Below are 27,079 nucleotides of genomic sequence, written 5' to 3' on the forward strand. Positions count from 1 at the left end.
CAGACGAGCGCCAAATTTTTTATTTTTAGTGCAATTAGCTCTCTAGAGACACTAAATAGCGATCAACTCGTAATCCGGCCCTAACTGTTGCATTATAATGTTCCTTATAGATTCTACTGAATAAAACAGTTGTGTAAGTATATAACTTGTAATTGTACAAGGTCTATCATTTGAAAATAATTCTTAGTAAATAGCCTATTGATATTTTCTTATGGTCCAATTAATAACGACATAGGAGGATGTTATTGATGTGCTGTCACAGGAGCGAGCTGCACTTAGTCTTATGGCGCGGTCGGGCCGGGCTGTGACTATACAGCTGGCCCGATGCGCTGAGTAAATATAACAGACCCGCTCAGCAGAGAGCGGGTCTGTGAAACAGCGTTTTTTTTTTAAATTAATAGGGGAAATTATGTTTTATAAATGTTTGGCTAATATAATGTTATATAATTCTGCACTATGTGCAGAATTATAACACATTATTTTTAAGGTTTACTGTCCCTTTAAAGTGATATTAAAGTTGGGCTGTGTGGAATAGGTAGTTGGCTTAAAGGGACACTCAAGTCAAAATTAAACTTTCATGATTCAGATACAGCATGCAATTTTAAACAACGTTCAAATTTACTTCCATTAACAAAATGTGCACAGTCTTTTTATATTTACACTTTTTGAGTCACCAACTCCTACTGAGCATGTGCAAGAATTCACAGCATATACGTATATGCATTTGTGATTGGCTGATGACTGTCACATGTTACAAGGGGAGTGGAAATAGACATAACTTTGCCATTTATTTAACAAAAATCTACTACTCATTTGAAGTTCAGACTAAGTGCTATTGCATTGTCTTCTTTTCATGCATTTGTTGATTATGCAAATCTACAGTGTTGACTGGTCCTTTAAATATTTAACCCCTTAACAACACACGTCGTACAGGGTACGTCAGACACAAACTGGTCTTTAAAGACCAGCGACGTACCCTGTACGACGTTAGGGGTTTCAAGCGGCTGGAAACTATCCAAATCGCTTCCAGACGCTTTCAAGGTATTGCCGTGATCCCTCGATATTGAGGCATCACTGCAATACCTTTTTTGGCACACCGATGCAGAGAGGGCCATTCTGTGGCCCTCTCTGTATCGGCCAGCGATGGTGCCGATCGTTGGTGGGTGGGAGCAGCTGCAGGGAAGCGGGAGGGCGGCCCATCGCTGGTAGGCTTCCGGCCAGCAATGTAAAATGCCTGGCGGGTGTGCACGGAGCGCGCGTGGGAGGTGGGGGCGTGTGCGCGTCATCTGGCCGCAATTGAATTGACATTGAAAATTTGTAAGTGGTTGGAGAGAGTGGTGGGTGTGAGATGGCAGAGGGAAAAATAAATTTGACAACGGGATCGGGGAGGGGGGGTATGGTATGGGGGGGGCAGCTATACTACAGAAAAAGTAAAAAAAAAAAAAAACACCACATTTTATTGCAAAGTGGGTACTGGCAGACAGCTGCCAGTACCCAAAATGGTGGTGCATAGTTAGTGGGGGGATCCTACACATTTGAATATTATAATTTTTTTAAAAAAAAACTAAAAACTTATTTTAGTACTGGCAGACTTTCTGCAAGTACTTAAGATGGCAGGGACAATTTTGGGGTGGGGGAGGGGAAGAGCTGCTTGGGAGGGATCAGGAGGTGGTATGTGCCAGGTGAGAGGCTGATCTCTACACTAAAGCTAAAATTAACCCTTCAAGCTCCCTAATTAACCCCGTCACTGCTGGCATAATACAAGTGTGGTGCGCAGCGGCATTTAGCAGCCTTCTAATTACCAAAAAGCAATGCCAAAGCCATATATATCTGCTATTTCTGAACAAAGGGGATCCCAGAGAAGCATTTTCAACCATTTGTGCCATAATTGCACAAGCTGTAAATAATTTCAGTGAGAAACCCAAAGTTAATGAAAAAGTTAAACAATTTTTTTATTTGATCGCATTTGGCGGTGAAATGGTGGCATGAAATATATCAAAATGGGCCTAGATCAATACTTTGGCTTGTCTACTACACTACCCTAAAGCTAAAATTAATCATACAAGCTCCCTAATTAACCCCTTCACTGCTGGGCCTAATACAAATGTGATGCACAGCGGCATTTAGCGGCCTTCTAATTACCAAAAAGTAATGCCACCGCCATAAATATCTGCTATTTCTAAACAAAGGGGATCCCAGAGAAGCATTTATAACCATTTGTGCCATGATTGCACAAACTGTTTGTAAATAATGTCAGTGAGAAACCTAAAGTTTGTGAAAAAGTGAACGATTTTTTTTATTTGATCGCATTTACAGCTAAACACAAACACTGCAGAAATTTAAAAATAGCCCTGGTCCTTAAGGGAAAGAAACTGAAAATTGCCTTGTCCTTAAGGGGTTAAACATATATACATATATACACAAAAAACAGATAAAAATGGTGCACTTGGTTAATACTAATGCGCTTACATAGGTGCCAGCAGTCCCAAGTGCTTTATTACAAAAAGACACAGGATCAGAAGTGGAGGTCCATTCCCCACTCAACAGCTAAAAAATAAACACACAGATAAAATCACACACATGTATGGTCCAGCAAAGACACGAGAGCTACAAAGAAATTGCCTAACAACAAATACCCCCACATGCTAGCAAGTAAAAGAACCGGCCGGCCTTAAAACAGTAACACCGGTGTATCCAGCGTTACTAATGACAGTGTCCAGTTCAAAACTGTGTACTAGAGAGTTCAGTGAAAACTGTGGTTATCATACCGCCCGGGCACTCAAGCGTCAGGTGACACGCACCGGTACAGCAGTTAACTCCTGAAGTACACGTGTTAAGTTCAGGCAATAACAAACTCCAAATAGATATTGCAGTTGGTAGAGCTCCCACTTATGGCTCAAAGAAACCAGGATCCATTAGAGATGTTAAGTTTGCAAGGCTATGGGGATTGCAAGACTAGAAAAGCCGTTCACTGACCTCTTTTGTAAAGTCCAATTACTAGGTGCTTCCAACACGCCTTCTATAAATGGGACTCCAAACGGTAGGTACAGCGGCGTCTTCACTTGACAAAATTAAAATTTCCCCGCCACCACACTCGAGCAGCTCTCAGCTGTGCTGGACGTAGCAACCACGCCATCAGAGTACCAACATAACGCGTTTAACCCCTCCCACAAAGGGCTGGACATGGGGCTTTGTACGATTCTTTTACTCGTTAGCATGTGGGGGTATTTGTTGTTAGGCAATTTCTTTGTGTAGCTCCAGTGTAATTTCTGGGCCATACATGTGTGTGATTTTATCTGTGTGATTATTTTTCAGCTCTTGAGTGGGGAATGGACCTCCCACTTCTGCTCCTGTGTCTTTTTGTAATAAAGCACTGTTTTCACTGTGTGCAGCCTTGTCTCTATAGAGAGAAAGTGAGATAGATAGATTATATATATATATATATATATATATATAGTTGCTATGTTTATTTTTATTTTTTTTAAAATACAACCCTGAATATTTTAAATTTGTATATTAGTTACAGCTCTTTACCACTCCTTCCTCCACCCCTTTTAGTTTCCATGTTTAGAGAATCTGTGACTCTCCCACCCACTCTCTAGGTAGGCATTCAGGCATGCTCTTGAGATGGGCAGTGGTCTGCATGCGCAATTCTCAGCTATATGCTCCTATATAAACTATGAATCATGAGATTCATTGTTTACAGCTGGAGCGGAGAGCAGTGTAGCGCAAAACTTCGCTATCGTGATCCATCTTTACTTAATGAGCAATTAAATAATTGTAAGTAGATTTTTTTTCCCCAATATGTGCACAATTAAAATATTAAACAATATGAATGGGCACATAGAATTGTTATTTATAGGCACCACAGCGCTATTATTGTGGCCCAGGGAATGATCTTCAGTCTGGTGAATGATTGACGTAATCTGCGATTCCCTTAGGTTACAACTGCGCATGAGATATCCATGAACACAAATAAATGATAACAATGAACGTGCACGGAGTCAGGGATCAGGAGAAAAAAGAAGCGCATACGCAATGGATAAAAGGGGCGTTCTGTGTAGGGAGTTGGCCACCTAAAGGCCAGAAAATCAATTGGCTGGACGAAGAAACGTCACAAAAAAAAGAAAAGGAGCAGAAGAAGATTGGTGCTGGGAGAAAATCATAGAGATTAGCTATAATAAAACTTATTTTGAAATAAAAAAACATGAATGAAAGTGTTCGACTTTGATGGTAAACTTGATCGATATGGAACATATCCATGTAAATTGCATTACTTTAAGGTGGACAATTTTCACCTGTCATCAGCCAATGAGCAAGATACCTAAGATGATCTGTGAAAAATGTACCTATGTAAATGCCCCATGTCATAAAAAACAAACATTCTTATAAAATCTCTGCTTCTCAATATAAGAAAACATTCATAGATAAGGCCACTTTAGGGTCTAAAATATAAAACTAACAAAACCTCATAAAACTCTGAACCAATTTTATTCATAAATAATAGTTTATATGATAAATAATCATAAATCTTGCACAACAAAGGCTATAAATTATAAGATTACATGAAAAAGGAGTAAAAACACTAATTTACAATAAAGTATATATATATATAAACCATAACTTGCTCCCACAGTTGCTTCACAGATTATGAGGAAAACATGGCATGAATTAGGTATGATTTGAAGCTACTATAGAATTACTGAGAAACATATACTGGCCACTTAGTAGACTACATTCTTAAAAGGGACAGAAAATCAAAATTGAAATCTGCATGGGTGTATTTAAATAGAAAGAATTTTGTAATATACTTCCATTAGCAGAAATGCTTCCAGTAAAAGTTAATAGTGGTTTTCAGTGGCATACGAATATATCTGTGCCTTGTGCATTACACACCACTGCCAGCTATCTGAGCAGGCAGATATAAATATAATATTTAGTTATGCATAGTAAAACAACTTTGTAATCTACTTTGAAGAATTATTTTGCCACCTTTTCGCGTAATTTAGCTATGAAAATAATGATTTTTTTCCTATTCTCAGACCTGTAAATGCACTCTGCTGACTTTTAAAGGTTTTCCCTGCTGCATATTTCTTTCCCTAATTGGCTTTAACAGATAACCATAAACCAATTAACTTTATATTTAACTTAAAGGTTCATGAAACCCCAAATTTGTATTCTGTGATTCAGATAGAGCATGAGACTTTAAACAACTATCAAATATACTTCTATTATCAAATTGTCTTTGTTGCAAAGCAGGGAAGTAACCTCAGGAACATGCACCTCAGGAGCACTATACAGGGAGTGCAGAATTATTAGGCAAATGAGTATTTTGACCACATCATCCTCTTTATGCATGTTGTCTTACTCCAAGCTGTATAGGCGCGAAAGCCTACTACCAATTAAGCATATTAGGTGATGTGCATCTCTGTAATGAGAAGGGGTGTGGTCTAATGACATCAACACCCTATATCAGGTGTGCATAATTATTAGGCAACTTCCTTTCCTTTGGCAAAATGGGTCAAAAGAAGGACTTGACAGGCTCAGAAAAGTCAAAAATAGTGAGATATCTTGCAGAGGGATGCAGCACTCTTAAAATTGCAAAGCTTCTGAAGCGTGATCATCGAACAATCAAGCGTTTCATTCAAAATAGTCAACAGGGTCGCAAGAAGCGTGTGGAAAAACCAAGGCGCAAAATAACTGCCCATGAACTGAGAAAAGTCAAGCGTGCAGCTGCCAAGATGCCCCCAGTTTGGCCATATTTCAGAGCTGCAACATCACTGGAGTGCCCAAAATCACAAGGTGTGCAATACTCAGAGACATGGCCAAGGTAAGAAAGGCTGAAAGACGACCACCACTGAACAAGACACACAAGCTGAAACGTCAAGACTGGGCCAAGAAATATCTCAAGACTGATTTTTCTAAGGTTTTATGGACTGATGAAATGAGAGTGAGTCTTGATGGGCCAGATGGATGGGCCCGTGGCTGGATTGGTAAAGGGCAGAGAGCTCCAGTCCGACTCAGACGCCAGCAAGGTGGAGGTGGAGTACTGGTTTGGGCTGGTATCATCAAAGATGAGCTTGTGGGGCCTTTTCGGGTTGAGGATGGAGTCAAGCTCAACTCCCAGTCCTACTGCCAGTTTCTGGAAGACACCTTCTTCAAGCAGTGGTACAGGAAGAAGTCTGCATCCTTCAAGAAAAACATGATTTTCATGCAGGACAATGCTCCATCACACGCGTCCAAGTACTCCACAGCGTGGCTGGCAAGAAAGGGTATAAAAGAAGAAAATCTAATGACATGGCCTCCTTGTTCACCTGATCTGAACCCCATTGAGAACCTGTGGTCCATCATCAAATGTGAGATTTACAAGGAGGGAAAACAGTACACCTCTCTGAACAGTGTCTGGGAGGCTGTGGTTGCTGCTGCACGCAATGTTGATGGTGAACAGATCAAAACACTGACAGAATCGATGGATGGCAGGCTTTTGAGTGTCCTTGCAAAGAAAGGTAGCTATATTGGTCACTGATTTGTTTTTGTTTTGTTTTTGAATGTCAGAAATGTATATTTGTGAATGTTGAGATGTTATATTGGTTTCACTGGTAAAAATAAATAATTGAAATGGGTATATATTTGTTTTTTGTTAAGTTGCCTAATAATTATGCACAGTAATAGTCACCTGCACACACAGATATCCCCCTAAAATAGCTATAACTAAAAACAAACTAAAAACTACTTCCAAAACTATTCAGCTTTGATATTAATTAGTTTTTTGGGTTCATTGAGAACATGGTTGTTGTTCAATAATAAAATTAATCCTCAAAAATACAACTTGCCTAATAATTCTGCACTCCCTGTATGTCAGCAGATTTGCAAGAGCACTAGATAGCAGCACTATTATCTATCATGTACTGCTTCAGATACTTATCTACGTATCTCTTCAACAAAGATCAGCATGGGAACAAAGCAAAATGTAATAATTGAAGTAAATTGGAAACTTTAAAAATAGTAACTGTCGGAATCACAAAATAAAATTTTTGTGTTTCATATCCCTTTAATGGTTGGTGTCTAAAAGGTTTTAGCACTAAGTAGGCAGCTTTTTGCATAAAAAGCAATCTCCATATTATATACCAATCCACAAAGCAATATGATAAAACTGAACCACTTAGGATCTATTTCTGCACTACTTACTTTCTACGTTTCTTCTTGCTGACTTTAAGATTAGTTCCACCCCACTCTCCCCAACCAGGCAGCACTAGATTGATGTCCTTCGGTTTCCCAGCATCTTCAGCACTACGCTTCTCTGTCAGGAAGTCCCTGATGACATCATCTCCAGCAAATGCTTCGTGAATAATCATCTTCTGATCAACATCACCGTCCTCCTCCTGCATTAGGGAACAACAAGAAATAAATACCAAAATCTACAACATGAGCAGCACTTCTCATTAAAAAATAGAATTTGACAAAAGATAAAAACCATAGGCCATCAAAGTCTGCCCAAATTTCCAATAAAATGTAAGCTTCATTAGTACGTAGGATAGGATCCTTAAAGGGACATTCTATACTAGAATTTTTATTGTTTTAAAAGATAGATAATTCCTTTATTACCCATTCGCCAGTTTTGCACAACCAACATGGTTATATTAATGCACTTTTTACCTCTGTCATTACCTTGTATCTAAGCCTCTGCAGACTGTCAAACTTCCAATAGTTTGCTTAAGTGACGAGCAACTGCAGATTGCAAAACACGCTGTTGAAAGCTGGAAACCAACCAATTAGGTAAGTATCAGGGCCAACCGCTCTGGATACGTCACTGCCGACACGTGTTTTACCCCCCACGTGAATACAGCATCATTGGGGCTTCCTCAGGGCAAAACGTTTCGGTTGGTTTTCAGCTTTCAACTGTGTGTTTTGAAATCTGCAGTTGCTCGTCACTTAAGCGAACTATTGGAAGTTTGCCATTGAGGATGAATACTTTCAATGCTAACCGGAAATACTATGGATATCTCCTCTATGGAAAATACGTTTTCAGAGCAAGGCTGCAGTGAAGGTGGTAACTATCATATACACCTTTTCACAGAGGAATCCAGTTTGTTATATGAACTGTTCTTTGTTCACATGATGCTGGACTGTTTTGTCCTCACTTATTATGGACATGTTTGTTGCGGATTATGAAATATGCAACTGTATTAATCTAAACTGAACCAAACCCTTACTGGTAGCGCCCGATTTAATTGGGGGTGTACATAGATCCGATGTCTGCATTATATTATATTTCATGAAGATGTGGACTATTGATTTATAGTGGTGTCCTCTGAAACAGGTGTTGTACACACCCCTCATCATGGCACGCTTACCATTGTCTAAACACATGTATAATAGCACATATAACTATATGTCCACAACAGCATAGATCCTCAAGGATCACCAAGGTAGCCTATTTTATTCGCCTGCGTAGCGAAGCTACCCTCTGGTGGAGGTGTTGCTACTTCGTTATTATGTATGCATTGATCAACATTGTATTTCATATGTTTATACTTAGGATATGGTGAGAGCTTGAAGGAGTTTTTATGTTAAGCATAGATCCTCAAGGATCACTAAGGTGGCCATTTTTCGCTTAGGCTGCGAAGCCACCCTCTAGTGAAGGTGTTGCTTTATTTAGCTTTCACCTTTTTGCTAATTTCTATCTTCTTTTTTAGGTAATCTGAACACCTGTATCTTGTGATGTCTATACTATTTAGCTATGGTTCATTTGTCTACATTGTATTTAGAGATTTGACCTCATGATGTATATTCTTGATTAGATAGGCACTGCAGTCACCACCTATATGTTTATGGTGTGACGACACATCCTTTGTCTAATAATTAAAAACAGTGTGCTGAAATCCCTGTCTTGTATGTAGTAACTAATTGAGTTCGTACATTCTCTTCCTTATTTGTAGTCTAAACATATCAACTTAAAGGATCTGCACACTATCCCCTTAATAGGGTGCAATATACCCATCATAACTTTGCTTGGGTTTGTATTAGTATATCTCCCTTAAAAATAAAAAAAGTAAATTTATGCTTACCTGATAAATGTATTTCTTTTTCGATGCGATGAGTCCACGGATTTCATTCTTACTTGTGGGATTACGCCTCCTGGTCAGCAGGAGGAGGAAAAGAGCACCACAGCAGAGCTGTATAAATAGCTCCTCCCTTCCCTCCCAACCCAGTCATTCGACCAAAGTTAGGAAGAGAAAGGAAAAGCCAAGGTGCAGAGGGGTCTGAAGTTTAACAAAAAATATAATAACCTGTCTCATCAAACAGGGTGGGCCGTGGACTCATCGTATCAAAAAAGAAATACATTTATCAGGCAAGCATAAATTTGCTTTTCTTTTTCAAGATACGATGAGTCCACGGATTTCATCCTTACTTGTGGGATACAATACCAAAGCTATAGTACACGGATGAAACGGGAGGGACAAGATAGGGAACCTAAACAAAAGGCACCGCAGCTTGAAAAACTATATTCTCAAAAACAGCCTCAGTTGAGGCAAAAGTATCAAAGTTGTAAAATATGGAAAAAATGTAAAGAGACGACCAAGTCGCAGCCTTGCAAATCTGTGCAACAGAAGCATCATTTTTGAATGTCCATGAGGAAGGCACAGCCCTAACGGAAAAAGCTGCAATCCATTCAGGAGGCTGCTGTTCAGCAGTCTCATATGCAAAGCGGATGATACTCTTCTGCCAAAAAGAAAGAGAGGTAGCTGTAGCTATCTGACCCCTACGAGTTCCGGAAAAAACAACAAACAATTTAAATGAATGGCGAAAATCCTTAGTCGCCCATAAGTAGAACTTCAAAGCACGGACCACGTCCAAAGTATGCAATAGACACTCCTTCTCAGAAGAAGGATTGGGACACAAGAAAGGAACAACAGTTTCCTAATTAATTTCCTCCACAGAAATAACCTTAGGAACAAAACCAAGTATAGGTCATAACAAGACCTTAGCCAAAGAAAAATAAGGCAAGGCAAATTTATATGATAATGCCGAAAACGCAAACACTTCTTTGAGCAGAAGAAAAAACAAAAAATAAAGCTTTCCAAGATAAACTTAATATCAATGGAATGCATAGGTAATTCAAATTCAAACTCCACGGAGGTGCAATTGGAGAAAACACAGGCCGGACTCTAACCATAGCCTGACAAAAAGAATGAACATCTGGGACAGCTGCCAAACACTGTTGTACCAAAGTAGAAAAAACAGAGATCTGACCCTATAGGGAACTCTCTGAAAAAAAGCCTTTAAGGAAAAACAAAATCCTGGGAATCCTGTCTTTCCTCCCTGAGGAACCCTGGATTCACACCAGAAAATGCCCCATCTTATGGAAAATCATTCAAATGACAGGCTTACACGCCTGAATTAAGGTAACTATGACCAAATGAACAGGATCAAGCGTCCAATCTCCAAGCAAATAGCCAGAGTTCCCTCCGCAACAGTAGTATCCAAGAATGTAGAGACACATTCACCAGATCGGAATACCAAATCCTGCGAAACCACGCAGAAGCGAGGAGAAGCACTGATGACTCCTCTAATTTGACCCAGCAAAGAAGCACAAATGGGGGAAATAGACATGCTAGACCGAAGGACTAAAGAGCTGCCAGGGCAGTTATCAGCTCGGACCGGTGGACCCGAACCGAGACCTGCATCCCAAAAGCCAGGCAGTCTGACAAGATGCCATGAGATCCAACTCTGTCCGACCCCAGAAGAAAATCAGGATGGAGAAAACTCCCGTATGGAGTTCCCACTCACCCGGATGAAATTCTGGCCATTCAGAAAATCCGCTTCCCAAAAATCCACCCCAGGGATAAGGAACACTGACAGATAGCGAGAAAGAAACTGGGCCGAAACAAACTGGGGCCAGACCAGAAGAGCCTCTAAGCTCGCTTACAGTAGCATGAAGTCTATAAAAAGAACAGACTCCACATGAGTCCACACACTGCAAAATCACATACCCTGAGATAAGGGGACCTGAGAAGACAAGTTTACATAAGCTACTTTACATTGTCCAAGTATGCTAAACTGCATAGGACTGAATGGAACTAACCAATGAAAATTTAAGTGACACAAGACGCTGCACAGATTAGTGATATATATAAGGATAAAAGGTTGAGTGGACCTCACCGGGGAATGAAGCCTCAGGTTGTTACAGAGCTCAGCCATAGTGCCTTAACATGCTGAGCCAACTGTCCGGTTAATGTCCATTGTCAACGCCACCAGTCCGAATACCTCTACACACTGGGTCACAGAAGGCCGAGAGGTGGACTGAGGGACTAGACCAGAATTACCCTGAGTTCCTGACCTCGGTCAGAAAAATCCTCAGTGACATGGAATTCAGCATGATTCCCAAGAGAGCAACCCTTGTGCTTTGGACCAAGGAACACCTTCCTCCACCCGTGAGCTCACGAGAGGTAGAACACCACGTTCGTGCAAAACTTGCTTGCTGTAAAGATGACCCCTGAACTAGTGACATTAGCCAGATAGGGCGCCATTGCCAAGCCCCGTAACTGAAGCACCGCTAACAGCGATCCCCGAGTCTCCGAAAAAACTTGGGACCAAGGCAAGCCCGAAAGGAAACACGAACAGGAAGTGTTTACCCAAAAAAAGGTAAACCCCAGAACTTGAGACGAGTCTCATGAACGTCACCATGAGAGTACTTGACCCTTTCACAGGTGATATAAGCCGACCTTCAAAGACCAAGGCCTTACAAAATGGTCAGAAAAATTCCCATTGGTTAGGAACAACAATCCAACTGGTAACCCTATACCCAATACCAGAATTAGGACTGGGTCAACCACTCCCAGGTCTGAGAGGACTTCCTACGCAGTGTAAGAACTTCCCTCCCTATGTCTTAGCCTCAGACAATTATGAAAGCAGAAACTGCCCCTGAGAGGAAAACATTTGAGTTCAAAACTAAACATGAGCGAAAACGGAAAATCAACCCCTACAAGATCCATCCCGGACAGGGGCATGTCCCCCATGCCGTCTATGATTCAACAGCAGGGTATGTGTTCACCAAAATCCTAGTCTTAGAACACGTATCCGTAAAACAAGGCTCCAACCAAAAGGTTCCCAGAACTGGAACAGAGCCACCTATGCTCCCCGCTAGAGAACTGGAAGGAAGAAATTGAAAGAAAGGAATTAGTCAATTGAAAACTGTATCCAGTCTTGGATTTGATCCAGAAAATCTACTGACTAATAGCCTTAGACAACGTATCAAACCAAAACGTGACGGTAGCAAAATACACAGTAGGTTGCCATGGTGAGTGTCCAAAGGACTATCTTATAAGGGTATAGAAGTTCTCGTAGTGACCCTAAACATCGTTTGAGTGCATATTCAAGGAGCAGTAGTTGGATTCAAACCACAAACTTTCTGCAAGGTAGATCAGCTAGCCATTATGCTACCAATGCTGGGTCTAAGGAAGGACGTCCAGCCTCTTAGCCGATACGTCTATCTTGTAAATATAGGGAATGCCTAAGGTACCAATTCCATCTGAAACTGAGATTCTCAGGAACGTGGAGAAACCTTTCAGAATAGCAGTGCCTCGAATATGCTTTTATCATATGCAAAAAAATAAAATGCATCATAACCCCTAGTGTAGTGGGAAGGGAAACGCAGGGCACTGCATGTGGTCATACAATTGTTAGGAGAATTTTGTGGTCATTTTAACATACTCCCAAACTGCCAGCGCCGTAGAGAGTAGTTCAACAAGAAAAAATAAATCTTTAACAAAGTTTTCACATAGGAACTATACTGTTTCTTTGAAAAATAACCCAATTCCTGTGTGTGATTGATTCATCCTTAGTCACAAAAGATGAACTAACAGGCAAACAGCTAAAATTAATTTGGCTTTTTTTTTTTTTTTTTTAAATAGCCATTGTGATGTACATAAATCAACCATGTCATGTGTCCACAATTCCATATTTAACCTTGTGCTTGCAAGGTAGTTTAGCTAACCATTATTGCAAGGAACCGCAGAGCACCGCATGGGAGCCAGAAAACATACTGTATGTGTGCACTTATAAGTACAATACATTCAACAGCAGAAAGGCATCAAGGAAAAATGTTACTGTCTCTTAACAGGAAGAGAACGTTATTATATATATATATATATACTACTGTCCCTTTAAAAATAAAACTGAAAGAATTTATCTTCTTGTTTGCAAAAGGGAAATACTGCAGCACCCAAGTAACAGAGCAACTACTGACATTCTATATAAGAAAATGTACACGTAGAGCGTCATGTTATAACAACATGACCTAAGTCCACAACAAAAACAGGAGTGTTTATATAAAATGTGCGATACTGTTTCTTGTCACCAGCCATATGTCGCACATGCCGGAAGAGAAATAACAGATCTCAAAAAGGAACACTGCTATATTTTGTGCGCCGATTTTACTTGCGCAAATAAAAGTCCTCCACTCCCTACTATATGGCTCAATTATCAATCAGGAGGAAGAAGAGACCTCGGCGCCCTTTACTTTGGCGCCTTTATGAACGCCGCCCCTCGTGGGCGTTTTGTCAACTATCTCCCTGTCGCCCTAGTTATTGTAAAGGCACCGGGAGCGTGCAAATAAAATCTGAGCAGCCTGCTGCCTAAGAACAGCCTAATCGGTCATAATACACATCGATGTTACTGTCTAGTATGATATGTCTATCTTGCGAAAACCCCGCCCATCATGGGCGTTAACTACCATCTCCCGGTCGCCATGACAGATTAACCCAGAAAGCGCCGGGAGGGAAAAACCACACACACACACAGATTGTTCCTCATTAAGCCCCCTGGAAAGGATAGCCAGTAGCCATGGTCGACAAGTTAATGACCAATGCTAGACACGTTTGTCACGTAGTGAGCTTAAAATATGCCCCATTACTGAAATAAGACGCCATGTGAGGAGTCCCCTACTGTGAAATGAGACATAGTCCCCCAGAAATGCGGCCCAGTCTGTTAAAGCTGTCAGGGAGAAAAGCTCTTTACTGACAGAGCCCCCGAGTCCCCTAGATGTACATAAGTGCAGAAAAACCTTTCTGAGGTAAAGAAGTCCCTGAGGAACTTTAGCAGAGAAATAAAGGCTGCACTTACCTCATATGCTGTCTGACAGCAGGACAGCCTCAACAGGGTTCAGAGGTCCATTGAGGCTGTAGTCCTGCAAAAGATGAAGCCTGAGTTAAATGCAGCTTAGGCCATCACAGAAAGGGCAGCATCACAGTATGGGAGGCGCAGTGAGAATTATGTCCCACAAGTTCCCATTGCTTTAAAGCCACCAAATGCTTCTCTTTTTACTGAAGAGACTGATCTGGTCTAGGCTACACCCTGGAACAAAGTAGCACACTGTGGCACTACTTTAAAAATAATAAACACTTGATTGAAGAATCTAAAACTAACACCTCACTTTGCCTCTTCCTATCACTAACACAGGCAAAGAGAATGACTGGGTTGGGAGGGAAGGGAGGAGCTATTTATACAGCTCTGCTGTGGTGCTCTTTGCCTCCTCCTGCTGACCAGGAGGCGTAATCCCACAAGGATGAAATCCGTGGACTCATTGTATCTTGAAAAAGAAATACTTTTTATTTATTATCTGTTGACTTGCATTTAATACTGTGTTGTGCCAACTCTTAAATAACTCCACGGGCGTGAGCACAATGTTATCTATATGAGCCACGTGAACTAGCAGTCTCCTGTTGTGAAAAGCTAATAAAAAAGCATGTTATAAGAGGCTGTCTGTAGTGGCTTAGAAACAGGCAGAAATTTAGAGGTTTAAATGTTATAAAGTAAATTAAGATAACAAATGTTGGTTGTGCAAAGCTGGGGAATGGGTAGTAAAGGCGTTATCTATTTTATTTTTATTTTTTTTAAACAATAACAATTTTAGTGTTGACTGTCCCATTAAGCTAATCCCAGGCATTCTTAAAGTCTCCATAGTGCTTGTCTTTACTACCTCTAATGGAAGTTCATTCCTTGACTCAACCACCCATTAATCCTAAACATACTAGCCTTCAACATAAGATTGTGACCCCTCGTTCTGACATTTCTTTTTCTGTGAAAAATATGTTCAGCTTCAGTTTTATTAAGACCATTAATAAACTTAAAGGTTTCATATCACCTCTCCCCATTCTCAAACCTAAACACACACACACATATATATATATATATATATATATATATATATATATATATATATATATATATATTTAAAAGAGACAGTGTACTGTAAAATTGGTTTCCCCTTGATGTACTTCCAATCACTTGTTATACCAGAAACACAGTATAAAATGTATGAGAAATGGCTCCCTTTCGGTTTATTTTTGTATATGAAATAGTTTTTGTTCTTTGACACCACAAACCATAAAAATTGGCTGAGCTAGCAGGGACATTAGATCTCCTTATTTAATTTCTTTACACTCAAAATGTTTCCTTATCTTACATCTGTCTGTGTAACAAAGCACAACACTTGAAAGATTAACATTTGAAAATTAACATTATTACTTATCACCCACTTCGAGAACACCCACTTCGAGAGTAATTTCTTCTGCTGGCTATGTTTACATAGCTTTTTTATAGCCAATGTTTAAAAGGGAAGTCTAGTTAAAATTAAACTTTCATGATTCAGATAAGGGAATGCAATTTTAAATAACTTTACATTTTACTTTTATCCTCAAATTTGCTTCGTTCTCTTGGTATTCTTTGATAAAAGCTAAACCTAGGTTGGCTCATATGCTAGTTTCTCAGTGCATTTTGAAAGTGTTTTACAGCTAGACAGCACTAGTTTGTGTGTGCAATATTAGATAACATTGTGCTCACTCCTGTGGTGTTATTTATGAGTCAGCACTGATTGGCTAAAATGCATGTCTGTCAAAAGAACTGAAATAAGGGGGCCGTCTGCAAAAGCTTGGATACAAGATAATCACAGAGGTAAAAAGTGTAATAATATAAAGGTGTTGGTTATGCAAAACTGGGGAATGGGTAATAAAGGGATTATCTATCTTTTTAAACATTAAAAATTGTGGAGTAGACCGTCCCTTTAAGTATTGACATTTTCAGTATAGGTGGGGATACCACAAGATAAAGCAGCTTTTTCAAATGCCAAAATCAAAGAAAAAGGAGCTATTTGTAAATAATGTAATACACTCAGCAGGTAAAATGGATAATTGCAAACACATTAAAGGGGAGACAAATTAACAGTGCACTCTCTTCAAGTCATCAAGCCTTTGTTCTATTTTTTTAGACGACGTTGCAGTTTTATATCCCCCTTTAAGCAGCATCCAGTTCATTTATATCCTTCTGGAAATATGGCCTCCAGAACTGTACACAAAACTCAAGATGAGGCCTAATTTAATGGCCAATGCTAGTGAACTGTAACGTGGCATTAGATGGAGCACAGACGAGAACCCAGCCAAAGTAAGACATTTCCAAACTGTATGAAATTGTAGTTTTAATTTGCTGATTTTACTGGTGAAACCATATTAGTACATACAAAGTTTATGGGAAATTTACATTTTATTTGTTTTTAAATAGATATTTTTTGGAATTGTTTATTTCATTATTATTGAGAAATTAGGTAACTATTTTTATAAGCTGTTAATTTCAAACTAATTCTCTCTATATATTTTCTTACCTCCTCTTCCTCCACAGTGGTGGGAAGCAAAGGTATTTTGATCCTCTGAGCTTTTACAGGAAGAACCTCACTGTTGTCAATAAGCTTTGGTTTCCCAGCCTGCTCTGACTTGTTAGGTTGTGTTGCTTCTTTTGGTGCCTTCTTTTTACAGGATTGCACCTTCTGTTGAATGGGTTCATCTTCCCATTCTTCTCCTCCAAGAGCACTGACTTCTTCAAGAGTCTGTTTCCTTTCCAGACGCTCAGTTAGCAACGGATCTTCTTCCCCTTCTTCGTTTTCAGATTCAGACGATTCATCATCTCCCCTCTGTGGGCTAGCTGTGCTTTTGGTTTCTTTATTCTGTTCTAAAAGTCTCTGGAAAAGGTGGTTGAACTGAGATACCTGATCCTCTCCAATATCGGCCTCTGCATCACAGAGCTTTTCCGAAGTCACTAAAAGCAGACATATCAATAAAATATGTTTACACCTTTATATTAGAATGACTACCTTAGAAGAACAATTATAGTAAAATCGACCCTGAAAATATGTGCGTTTATTCCTCACCAAGAAGTATAAACATAGGTAAAAGTACTGCTCTAGAAAACTGAAGGTCCCAAATGGAAACTACCACTGAACAAGTCAGCATTTCAAGTTGCACAGCTGAGTTTAAATGGTTTGGTCACAATACAAGGAATGTAAAAACAAATTAGAGTTTAAGTTATTATTAAAGGGAAGACGCTAAGCAAAAATAGTAAAACGTAAAAACTTACAAAAGAGTAGCAAACAAAAGTTAAAATGGCCAGTCTACTTGAAAATGTTTATAGTTTAAAAAGATAAATAACCCCTTTATTACCCATTTCGCATTACCAACACGATTATATTAATACAGTTTTCACCTCAGATTACCTTGTATCTAAGCCTTTGCAGACTGCCCCCTTATCTCAGTGCTTTTAACAGACATGTATTTTAGCCAATCAGTGCTGACTCCAATAACTCCCCAGGAGTGAGCACAATGTTACCTATATGGCACACATGAACTAGCAGTGTTTGTGAAAAACTGTAAAAATGCACAGAGATAAGCGGCGGCCTTCATGGCCCAGAAATTTGCATATTAGACTACCTAGGTTTAGTTTTAAACAAAAAATACCAAGAGAAGAAAGCTAATTTAAGTGAACTGGAAAATTGTTTAAACTTGCATGCCCTATCTGAATCATTTAAGTTAAATTTTGACTTGACTGTCCCTTTAAGCAAAAGCAGTTTATAATTTAAACTAAAAGTAGCAGAAAATCCATATAGGGTACCACAGTATTCATTCTCATTGGATGATAGGGACAAACCCCCACAAACGCTATAGAGATTATATATTAAAGGGACACTGTACCCAAAAATTTCTTTTGATGATTCAGATTGAGCATGAAATTTTAAGCAACTTTCTAATTTACTCCTATTATCAAATTTTCTTCATTCTCTTTGAATCTTTATTTAAAATGCAAGAATGTAAGTTTAGATGCCGGCCCATTTTTGGTGAATAACCTGGGTTGTCCTTGCTGATTGGTGGATAAACTCATCCACCAATAAAAAAAATGCTGTCCAGGGTACTGAACCCAAAAAAAGCATAGATGCCTTCTTTTTCAAATAAAGATAGCAAGAGAACAAAGAAAAATTAATAGGAGTAAATTAGAAAGTTTCTTAAAATTGCATGCTCTTTCTGAATTAAAAAACAAAATTTGTGGGTTCAGTGTCCCTTTAAAGTTATAGAATTATTAGAATTATATAAAAAGATTACAAGCACATTATTTTACTAGATTACATACAAAGTGAGCATTGCATTATTATTTGTACTTTATATTTAATTGCCGTTTTTTGTTTAATTGTTTTACTACGCGACTGGTTAGAAATTCTCAAAGTATGAGATTTTTGGACACTACAGCTTACTTTGTATAACATTTGTTGACCACTACTCACTTGGTTTATTGGAGTCTTCTACTTCTTCTGCTTTTCTCAGTCTTCTTTTTTCCTCAAACTCTTGAAGCAAAACCTCTTCTTCTTCTTCTGATAGATCCTCCTCAGAATCAATTTTCACATCTTGCTCATCAGGATTATCTGTGATTAACTGAGAAGGTTGTGTGTCTGTAACAGCGGCTTCGTTCCCAGAATCCTTTGCTTCACTGCTCAGCTTTCCAGTCATCCATGGGTTTGGACCTTCAAGATTCATTTGGGCATCATTAACAAAGGCAGGAATTATTTCATCTTCTGCATCTTCGTTGTCTTCACTGCTGGACACAATCTCAATCTTTCTAGTAAGCTCCTTGTTCTGCTCTAGTTGCTCTTGCATTGCTTTGCGTGCCTAGAAGAGGAGAAAAAAGATATTAGTGAATTATGTTAATCCATTCTAAGTGCTGGACATATTATCCACCCAAATTCCAAAATTAACAATTATTATTAAAATTACATAGGTTGTAATTATTTTGTGAAAAGATTTTTTTTCCCCCACTGGAGAATCTTCCACTTACACTTTCATCGTATTTTGCCATTATGGCTTTGGACTTCGCCCATTTGCCTTTGTTCTGATGCTTTAGGGTCATTCTCTCCTGTTAAACAAAGAAATGTGATTGATTTTCAGAAGAAAAGCCCAATGTTGAGTCAGTACAAATGGGTGTCTGATTGTATAGTCACAGTCACCTCCATACGGGATCTCTCCAGTTTCTGTAATTCCTCTAGAGCAGCTTCTGGATTTGTTTTTTTCAATTCTTCAAATGCCTTCAGAGCTGCTTTTTGTTTGCTTTTTTTAAGTAGTCTGTGGTACCTATAAAAACAGAAAGTAATCTAAGATTAACAGTTATTTCACACTGTATACATAATGCTGTGGACAAGTCAAGTGAAAGGGACATTAAAATTAAAATAATAATTCTCAAAAACATATTTAACTATATGCAGTAAAATAAAAAAAAACAAATGTAATAGACTTACTTTCTTTATTTTGCCTATGATTCCAGTAATTTAACTGTTTTTGCATGTGTGTTAGATAGGAAAAAGAGCCATTTTTATTTATCGTTTTTAGGGCTGCAACAACTAATCGGTAAGATTGATCATAAAAATAGTTGTCAAAGAATCGCATTATCAATTAGGTGGTCAGCGATTAGTTGGTTAATTGCACAGCACCAGCTGCTTCAATCCGATGAACTCCTGCACATGGTATTGTACAAACATTTTTTTTTTTTTTTTTTTTTTTTCTATCCGATTAATCGGATGATTTTTGTCTGATTAATCGGATAGAAAAAAAGATTAAAAAAATAAATACATTCAATTTTTTTGCACAATCTTAGTTGCAGTAGATCATCAGATTAAAGCAGCTGGTGCTGTGCAACTGACCAACTAATCGCTGACCACCTAATTGATAATGAGATTTGTTGACAACTATTTTTATGATTAAACTTACCGATTAGTTGTTGCAGCCCTAATCGTTTTACTTGTCCCCATTTTATTGCGCTTCGCAGATATTGCCCTTTTTACAAATTGAAGTTTTGGAGCTCCTTTTGTGCAGGGTCACATGAGTGTGCCTGCAGTTAATCATTAACAAGCATCAGTCTTAAATGAATATACAAGTGAAAAAAAAAGAAAAACAATCAAATGTATTAGAGCATTTTATTATTGCACTGTTACTTGTATATAACGATGTGCTTAACCCCGGCAAAGGGATTAAACACATAGTTAAAGTAGACACCAGAGCAGCAATGCACTACTGGGAGCTAGCAATCACCAGGTAACTCCCAGTATTATAGGATATCTGCATATTCTTTTTTTTTTTTTCTCTAAAGATGGCATGATCTATCTGAATCATTACTCTACTATTACGTGTGGACAGGTGTACTTGGAAATGTGTTCACTTGTATATTGATAAATGGATGCAGTGTGTAGTTGTGAGTCCTTATAAACTTTCAGCCACACTGGCCTTTAACCAGTGAAATGGGCATTTTGAATGCTACAGATGACCAGGCACCAGAGCTAGCATACAAAATGACCCATGGAGTTGAAGCAACAGGAAAACAAACAAAACAAAAAAAAAGATAATCACCCAGATTGTTGCCTTCTTTTGACAAAAATGCAAGATCACAAGGGGACTAGGACTATGTAGCACATAAAAGCCATGTGAGCTTTAAAGCAGCTTGTTGTCTGGTACCTAAATTATTGCTCTCACAGTGTAAAAACGCTTCCGTTGCAGGAGAAACAGATGTGAACATCCTGATGTGGAGCCCCAAAATCAAAATGAGCCACCCTGTTAACCATGCTGGTTGGGAAATGCAAACAGGAGCCGTCTCTGCCACAAGAAATGTCAGTAGTGGAATTATGGGGGACGCCCCCGCAGTCCACCTCTTATATCACTGTCTGGCTGTGAATAGTTAAAAAACACGTACTGTTTATTTTTTAATGTGTGCCATATAGATGGTAAGTAAAAGGAATTAACTATCTTTGAAAACAATAACATTTTTGGTGTGGACTGTCCCTTTAAATATAGGAGAAAGCCTAATTTTGTAGTAATTCTCTGGAATAAAAAATATCATTACAGTATTAGAAAAGTTTTGTAAATCAGGATAAGTGTAGGGAGAATTTAGGTAGAATTCATGCTTCTGGGTTCGCTTCCTGTGGACAGGTAGGGACAAAACATTAAAAAAAAAAAAAAAAAAAAAAAAATAAAAATGCACAAATTGCTTTACCAAATTTAACATCATGTTGTAGTCTGGGCAATGAGCTCAATGACCTATCAAAAAAATATTTAACTTATATCCCAAAATGTACACTTTACATTGTACTAGCCTACCAAATGCAGGCATTTTATTAGATTCTGTATACTAGACCACAAAATATATATATTTATTTTTTATTATTATTATTTTATTTTTTTTAAAACGTAAAAGCAAACACTTTAGGAAAGTCTTTACCAGGTATCTGATATTGACAAGTGCTTATCTTTTAGCCTAAACATTGACTATGTGACCTATTTTTAATATATTAACAATAAAAAGATGGATGTTTAAGACTTGTGAGTGCTATCCTTTAAAGTGAAGGTAAAACTTTGATGAATGAAAGCCCGGTTTTTAAAAATACTATTAAAACAGGAGCACTTTCATTCATCAAAGTTTACAAAGCAGCCGTTCTGTTTAAAAAAAAAAACAAAAAAAAAACCTTACCTTTGTTTTTTTCACAGCCAGAGCAGCTTCCCCCACCCGGAGATCCTCTCTTCCCACGTCAGCAATGACTAATCCAGCTTCCTCCAATCACGGCTTTCCCCCCAGGGGAGTCATTGCCTGAGGCCATGCCTTGATTGGAGGAAGCCGGATTAGTTATTGCCGACGTGTGAAGAGAGGATATACACATACACAAAGCATATAAAACATGAAAATGGACTGCAATATCAAACCAGAATGGGTGCACCTCATACGACCCTACAAAACGCACAGCCATGGGTGTTCACTCAGACAGCCGCACAGCTTTTAGGGGACTCAGGCAGTTAACCCCAAACAAGCCTGGGTGCAAAGTCCATAGGGTAAATTACAAAACAAAATAAAAGAACAACACATAGTCTGGCACTTTCTTGCAAGCACAAAGCTAGAATAAAAGCATTATAGTTAGTTACAGCATTTGGCCAACTGGTGATAGGCCAATGACCACGTGAAGGTCTCAGGTAGGATGTTCAGGGTCCTGTATTCATGGAATACATGCTTCTCTAGGGTCAGTGAAAAACTACAACCTTACAGAAAAACAAGGCAATAATAAGCGTACATTACATTTTTTGCACTATGGATAATTAAAGGGATATGAAACCCATAAATATTTTTTTTTTAAAGTTTCCAATCTATGCCTATTATCAAATTTGCTTAATTCCTATGGTATTCTTTGTTAAAGAGATACCTAGGTAGGTGTCTGGAGCAACACATGGCAGAAAACAGTGCTGCCATTTAGTGCTCTTGCAAAACTGCTATCATATAGTTCCCCAGGCACGTACATGCTACTGATCTTACATCCATGCTTTTAAACAAAAGGTTCCATAGGAACAAAGAAAATTTGATAATAGAAGTAAAATTAATAAGTTGTTTAAAATTGCATGTTCTGTCTAAATCCTAAAAAAAATTTTACCCTTAAACTTTTCATGGAAAATGACATTTTAGTGTCCCTTTAACTACACAGCGTACAGAAGTAAGGTGAGTGGCTTATCTCTCTAGCTTAGTAAATGATTCCTTTTTAGTTCATTGAAAGGATACAAGTATAATTTAAAATAGGATCATTTTACACTGATAACATTAGTATATACTGCAAAAAACAAAAAGAACTCTGCTTACTTTTTGCTTTTAATTTTCTTTTCACGTCTTGCTTTCGACTCATAAAAAGACTGCAGGACTCTTGCTTTCTGCAGCTCTGCTCGACGAAGCTTTGCCTAAGCGAAACAAGAAATCTTTAACAGAACTCTGACACCACAGTAAAATATACAGACTTAGCTTGCTATATCCCAACAAACAGTAATAACCACGTAATATTAGAGGGCCACAGGGCAATGAATTTAACAATAACTAGAATACTAGCAATATGAAAACCCTTACAGAAACATAGCACACTTTTTTTTAAATAAAACACCAAAGTAATCCATTAACATAATAACAATTAATACTGTTAATTAAGAAGTATATACATTTAGTATTATAGAGAGTGTGACAAAAAAAATAGTAACAGGTACATTAAACAAGTCTTGCTTCTGTGTATAAAACTCTACTTTGTCCCACAGTTCCAAGGAAGGCCAAAAAGCAAAATCTGTAAGACAGGTTTTCAAAATGCTGCAAACTGCCTATGCTATTAATTTGCAGCATTTGCTTTTTGGGGTACTAAGCACTCACCTCTTCTACACTCATGGCTTTCAAAGCTGCCTCTTCCACAGGAGTCAGTAATGGGTTGGTTATTGGTTGTTTGTTCTTATGAAGGATATTAAATACTTCCAGCTCAAGAGGTGTGCGTGCCTAGCAGAGAATACATATACAAATCTGTTGAACATTAAATGGTTTACATGGGGCATTTAGCGTGTTAACGAACCATTAAACACAGCAGAATTGCATGTTGAACAAATGCATAATAATAAGACAATGAAAAAACAGTCTGAATTTCAAATGAGTAGTGGATGTTCTTCTTAGTACAATTTTCCTTCCTCCCAGCATCATGTGACAGCCATCAGCCAATCACAAAATGCACATACGTATTTAATGTGAACCCTTGAAAATGCTCAGTAGGGACTGGTGCCTAAAAGTGTGCATATAAAAAAGATTATGCACATTTTGATCAAGTAAGTGTATTGGAAAGTTGTTTACAATTGTGAGCTCTACCTGAATCACAAAATCATTTTTTTGCCTTTAGTGCTTCTTTAAAGGGACATGAAACCCAATTTCTTTCTTTCACAATTTAGAAAGAGCATGCAATATTAAACAACTTTCTAATTTACTTCTATTATCTAATTTACTTCATTCTCTTGAGATACTTTGCTGAAAAGCATATCTAGATAGGCTCAGTAGCTGCTGATTGGTGGCTGCACAGAGATGCCTCGTGTGATTGGCTCACCCATGTACATTGCTATTTCTTCAACAAAGGATATCTAAAGAATTAAGCAACTTAGATCATAGAAGTAAATTGAAATGTTTAAAATTGTCTTATCTACCAGAATCATGAAATACATTTTTGGGGTTTAATGTCCCTTTAAATCAACACACCCATGATGTCATGTGTCCTTTAAAGGGACATTGTAGTTAACTTTCATTAACAGCATGATCCATTGTATCCTTGTTGTTTGCAGAGTCAAGCTACTCTAAATAAGGCAAGTGATGGGTGGAGTTTGGCCATTTAAAAACAATCACAGCAAACAAGATGTCTTTTTTTTACTAAAAAAAACAAAAAACACAACTTTAGACTTGGCTGATATGTTTTTACTATAGCAGAAAAACAAAATTTGTCATCTTGTAATTTACGTGTTTGTTGTCCTAATAAAATTAATTTGGGGGATGCAGAAAGCACATTTTTTGAGAGATGAATTACAGGAAACTGGGGGAAAAATAAATAATGTATAATCCCTATTTTTTTACATTGTAAAATATGTATGGGGAATTTATGAGTTAAAACATACCACACACAAAGTATGCTGACAACAATATTGCAGAGACATAAAGAGTCGCTTACGTTCCATCCTGTTACCACCTCTTCAATGGAAGCAGGTTTCTGCTCCTCTTCATTAATAGGAAACACCTGCTGTTTTGCTTTACGGTTCTGCTTCACAATATGGTCCCACTTGGATACTTCCTCAGAGGTCTTTTCATAAGCTACCACTCTTTGTATCTGTAATTAAAAAACATAATCAACAGGCTGGCTTATGGTATTCTGACAAAATATGCTATACATGATAGCTCCCTTAGTATGTGTCAAACCCATGACCTACAGAGTACTGTATAGCAATCATTAGTGGAAACAAAAAAAACTATTTCTGTTGTCTTTATTTCCTTGAATGTAAAACAATGAAGTCTTATCATCCCCATCACTTATAAAATGGGAACAGCAGAATGTTGTTGTCCTGGAGGGACTGTTTTCCTAGGAGTGATGCGGAAACCCCATTTTTAAAAGTTGATCACCAGGCTCCCTTCTGTATGGGTAATAATCACCATACTGTGGATGACAACGCAGCACAATACAGGGGTCTTCAGGGGCAGAGGCCCTTCTCATTGTATGTGGGGAGACCACAGCTAACCCTTACACACCTTAGAATGAGAAACTCTGCTTCATCAAATGAAGGGTCCCATATGCCTATAAAATGCAGGTGATTGGTTCACTGGTCTTATCCTTATCTGGCAATTTAGGAGAGGTATAATAACGTATCCCCTAAACATTGGCTGGTTATTAATCTGGAGTGGCATAAGAGCACAGCTACTTAAAAGCCATAATAGTAAAAAAATAATATGCTCTAATTTGTTAGAGCATGTGATTTTAAGACTATTGACCCTACACTAGTGTGTGTGGGTTAAATACACAGTATTAGTGCTGCACAGTACCCGCAAAGCACTGCTGGCCCTGAGCGGAAACCACCACTCATCCAGTCAGCAGCTCTAGTCGCACATTGCGTTACACACGCAGTAGTGTAGGGTCAATCGTCTTAAAATGACATGCTCTAATTAATTAAACCATATAATTTTTTACTATTATGACCTATTAAGCAGGGTTTAAAATGTGTAATATAGGAAGGATTTCCTTTTAAAAAAAAAATGCTTAAATCGGGGGTCCCTTGTAGCTCTAGATACAGGGGAAGAATGGCAAGAAAATTGAATTTGTTTACAAATTAAGTTGTTCTAATAGTAGTGTGTTCTTTTTACATTATATGTCTTCATTGATTATTAAGTTTTCACTGGTACAAATAATTTTCTCTGGAAATGATATTATTATCCAAATGTAACCCACTTACTCTCTGAGTCTCTTCTTTGCTAAGAGGTAGTTCTTCACTCTTTGTCTGATTGACTTTGTTCAGTTGTCTCTTTACATGGGCAAGTGAGCTGGCTTTCTGTATTGGATCAATGAGATCAGAAAGACTTATCTTCTCTCCAATGCCTGAAAAACACCACATATGTAAATGCTTCAGATTAATGCATATGAGGGAAACTAAGCTTTAAAAAAAAAAAAAGTCAGATGTAAGAAAGAGCACTTTAAAATGTTAAAAATAGTATTGAATGAAAACAATGTTAAATGAAAGGAAAATGTAAAATTAAAAAAAAAAAATCAAAAAGCAAAAAAAAAAAAAAAAAAAAAAAGTTAAAAATATTCTTTAAAAATGCAACATTAAGAAATAAACAAAAAAAGCTCACAATATAGATATACAATATCGTGACAGAGGTGCGCACACAGATATAATCTATAGTGGTTTAAAATTAGGCCAATATAAATGGCCTAATTTTATATAAATAAGCACACAATATCCACTCAAAGTCAGGGTAATTAAACATCATAAGATTGGATGTTCATAATCCACGGTAACAGGTTGCACTCTCCGATAGAATGGAATAATGAAAGTAATGTCCTGGAAGACAAAAATGAAGAGGCGTCTAAAGGTGCTATATCATTGAGTGTAAGGATTCACAAAAAATCGATACGTAGGGTACTCACAAAGGTGGTGCACAAACTGTGCAGTATAGGCTCGGCTGACTCGCGCTCCACGCCAAAGATTCAGGAACACAGTAGACGCCCACCGCTGACGTCACAATTTGCATCACTTGATTTCCATATGTTTTTAACCTTTTAAATAAATCTTTAATTACATGACCTTGCTCTGCACCGTTTTCACTTTTGGGATTATTTGGCCTTTGATACATCAAGTAAGAGCAAGGTCATATAAGATCGAGGTACAATTACCCAGCAAGAGGCTTTCCACTT

At 38.1% G+C, this 27,079-nt stretch overlaps 1 protein-coding gene across 1 annotated transcript in view; it reads right to left on the minus strand.

Moving 5' to 3' along the window:
- The window catches only part of UTP14A (UTP14A small subunit processome component), a 57,252-nt gene that overhangs the window by 16,174 nt on the left and 13,999 nt on the right, over positions 1-27,079 (minus strand). The window contains exons 5-13 of the mRNA XM_053699354.1: positions 26,118-26,260; positions 24,848-25,003; positions 23,524-23,643; positions 22,975-23,069; positions 19,319-19,442; positions 19,150-19,227; positions 18,602-18,983; positions 16,658-17,088; positions 7,189-7,382 (exon numbers count right to left, since the gene is read on the minus strand). Coding sequence (XP_053555329.1) covers positions 7,189-7,382; positions 16,658-17,088; positions 18,602-18,983; positions 19,150-19,227; positions 19,319-19,442; positions 22,975-23,069; positions 23,524-23,643; positions 24,848-25,003; positions 26,118-26,260 — 1,723 coding nt within the window. The remainder of the gene's footprint in view (positions 1-7,188; positions 7,383-16,657; positions 17,089-18,601; positions 18,984-19,149; positions 19,228-19,318; positions 19,443-22,974; positions 23,070-23,523; positions 23,644-24,847; positions 25,004-26,117; positions 26,261-27,079) is intronic.

The sequence above is a fragment of the Bombina bombina genome, chromosome 1 (genome assembly GCF_027579735.1).
Source record: "Bombina bombina isolate aBomBom1 chromosome 1, aBomBom1.pri, whole genome shotgun sequence".
Classification (NCBI taxonomy): Eukaryota; Metazoa; Chordata; class Amphibia; order Anura; family Bombinatoridae; genus Bombina; species Bombina bombina.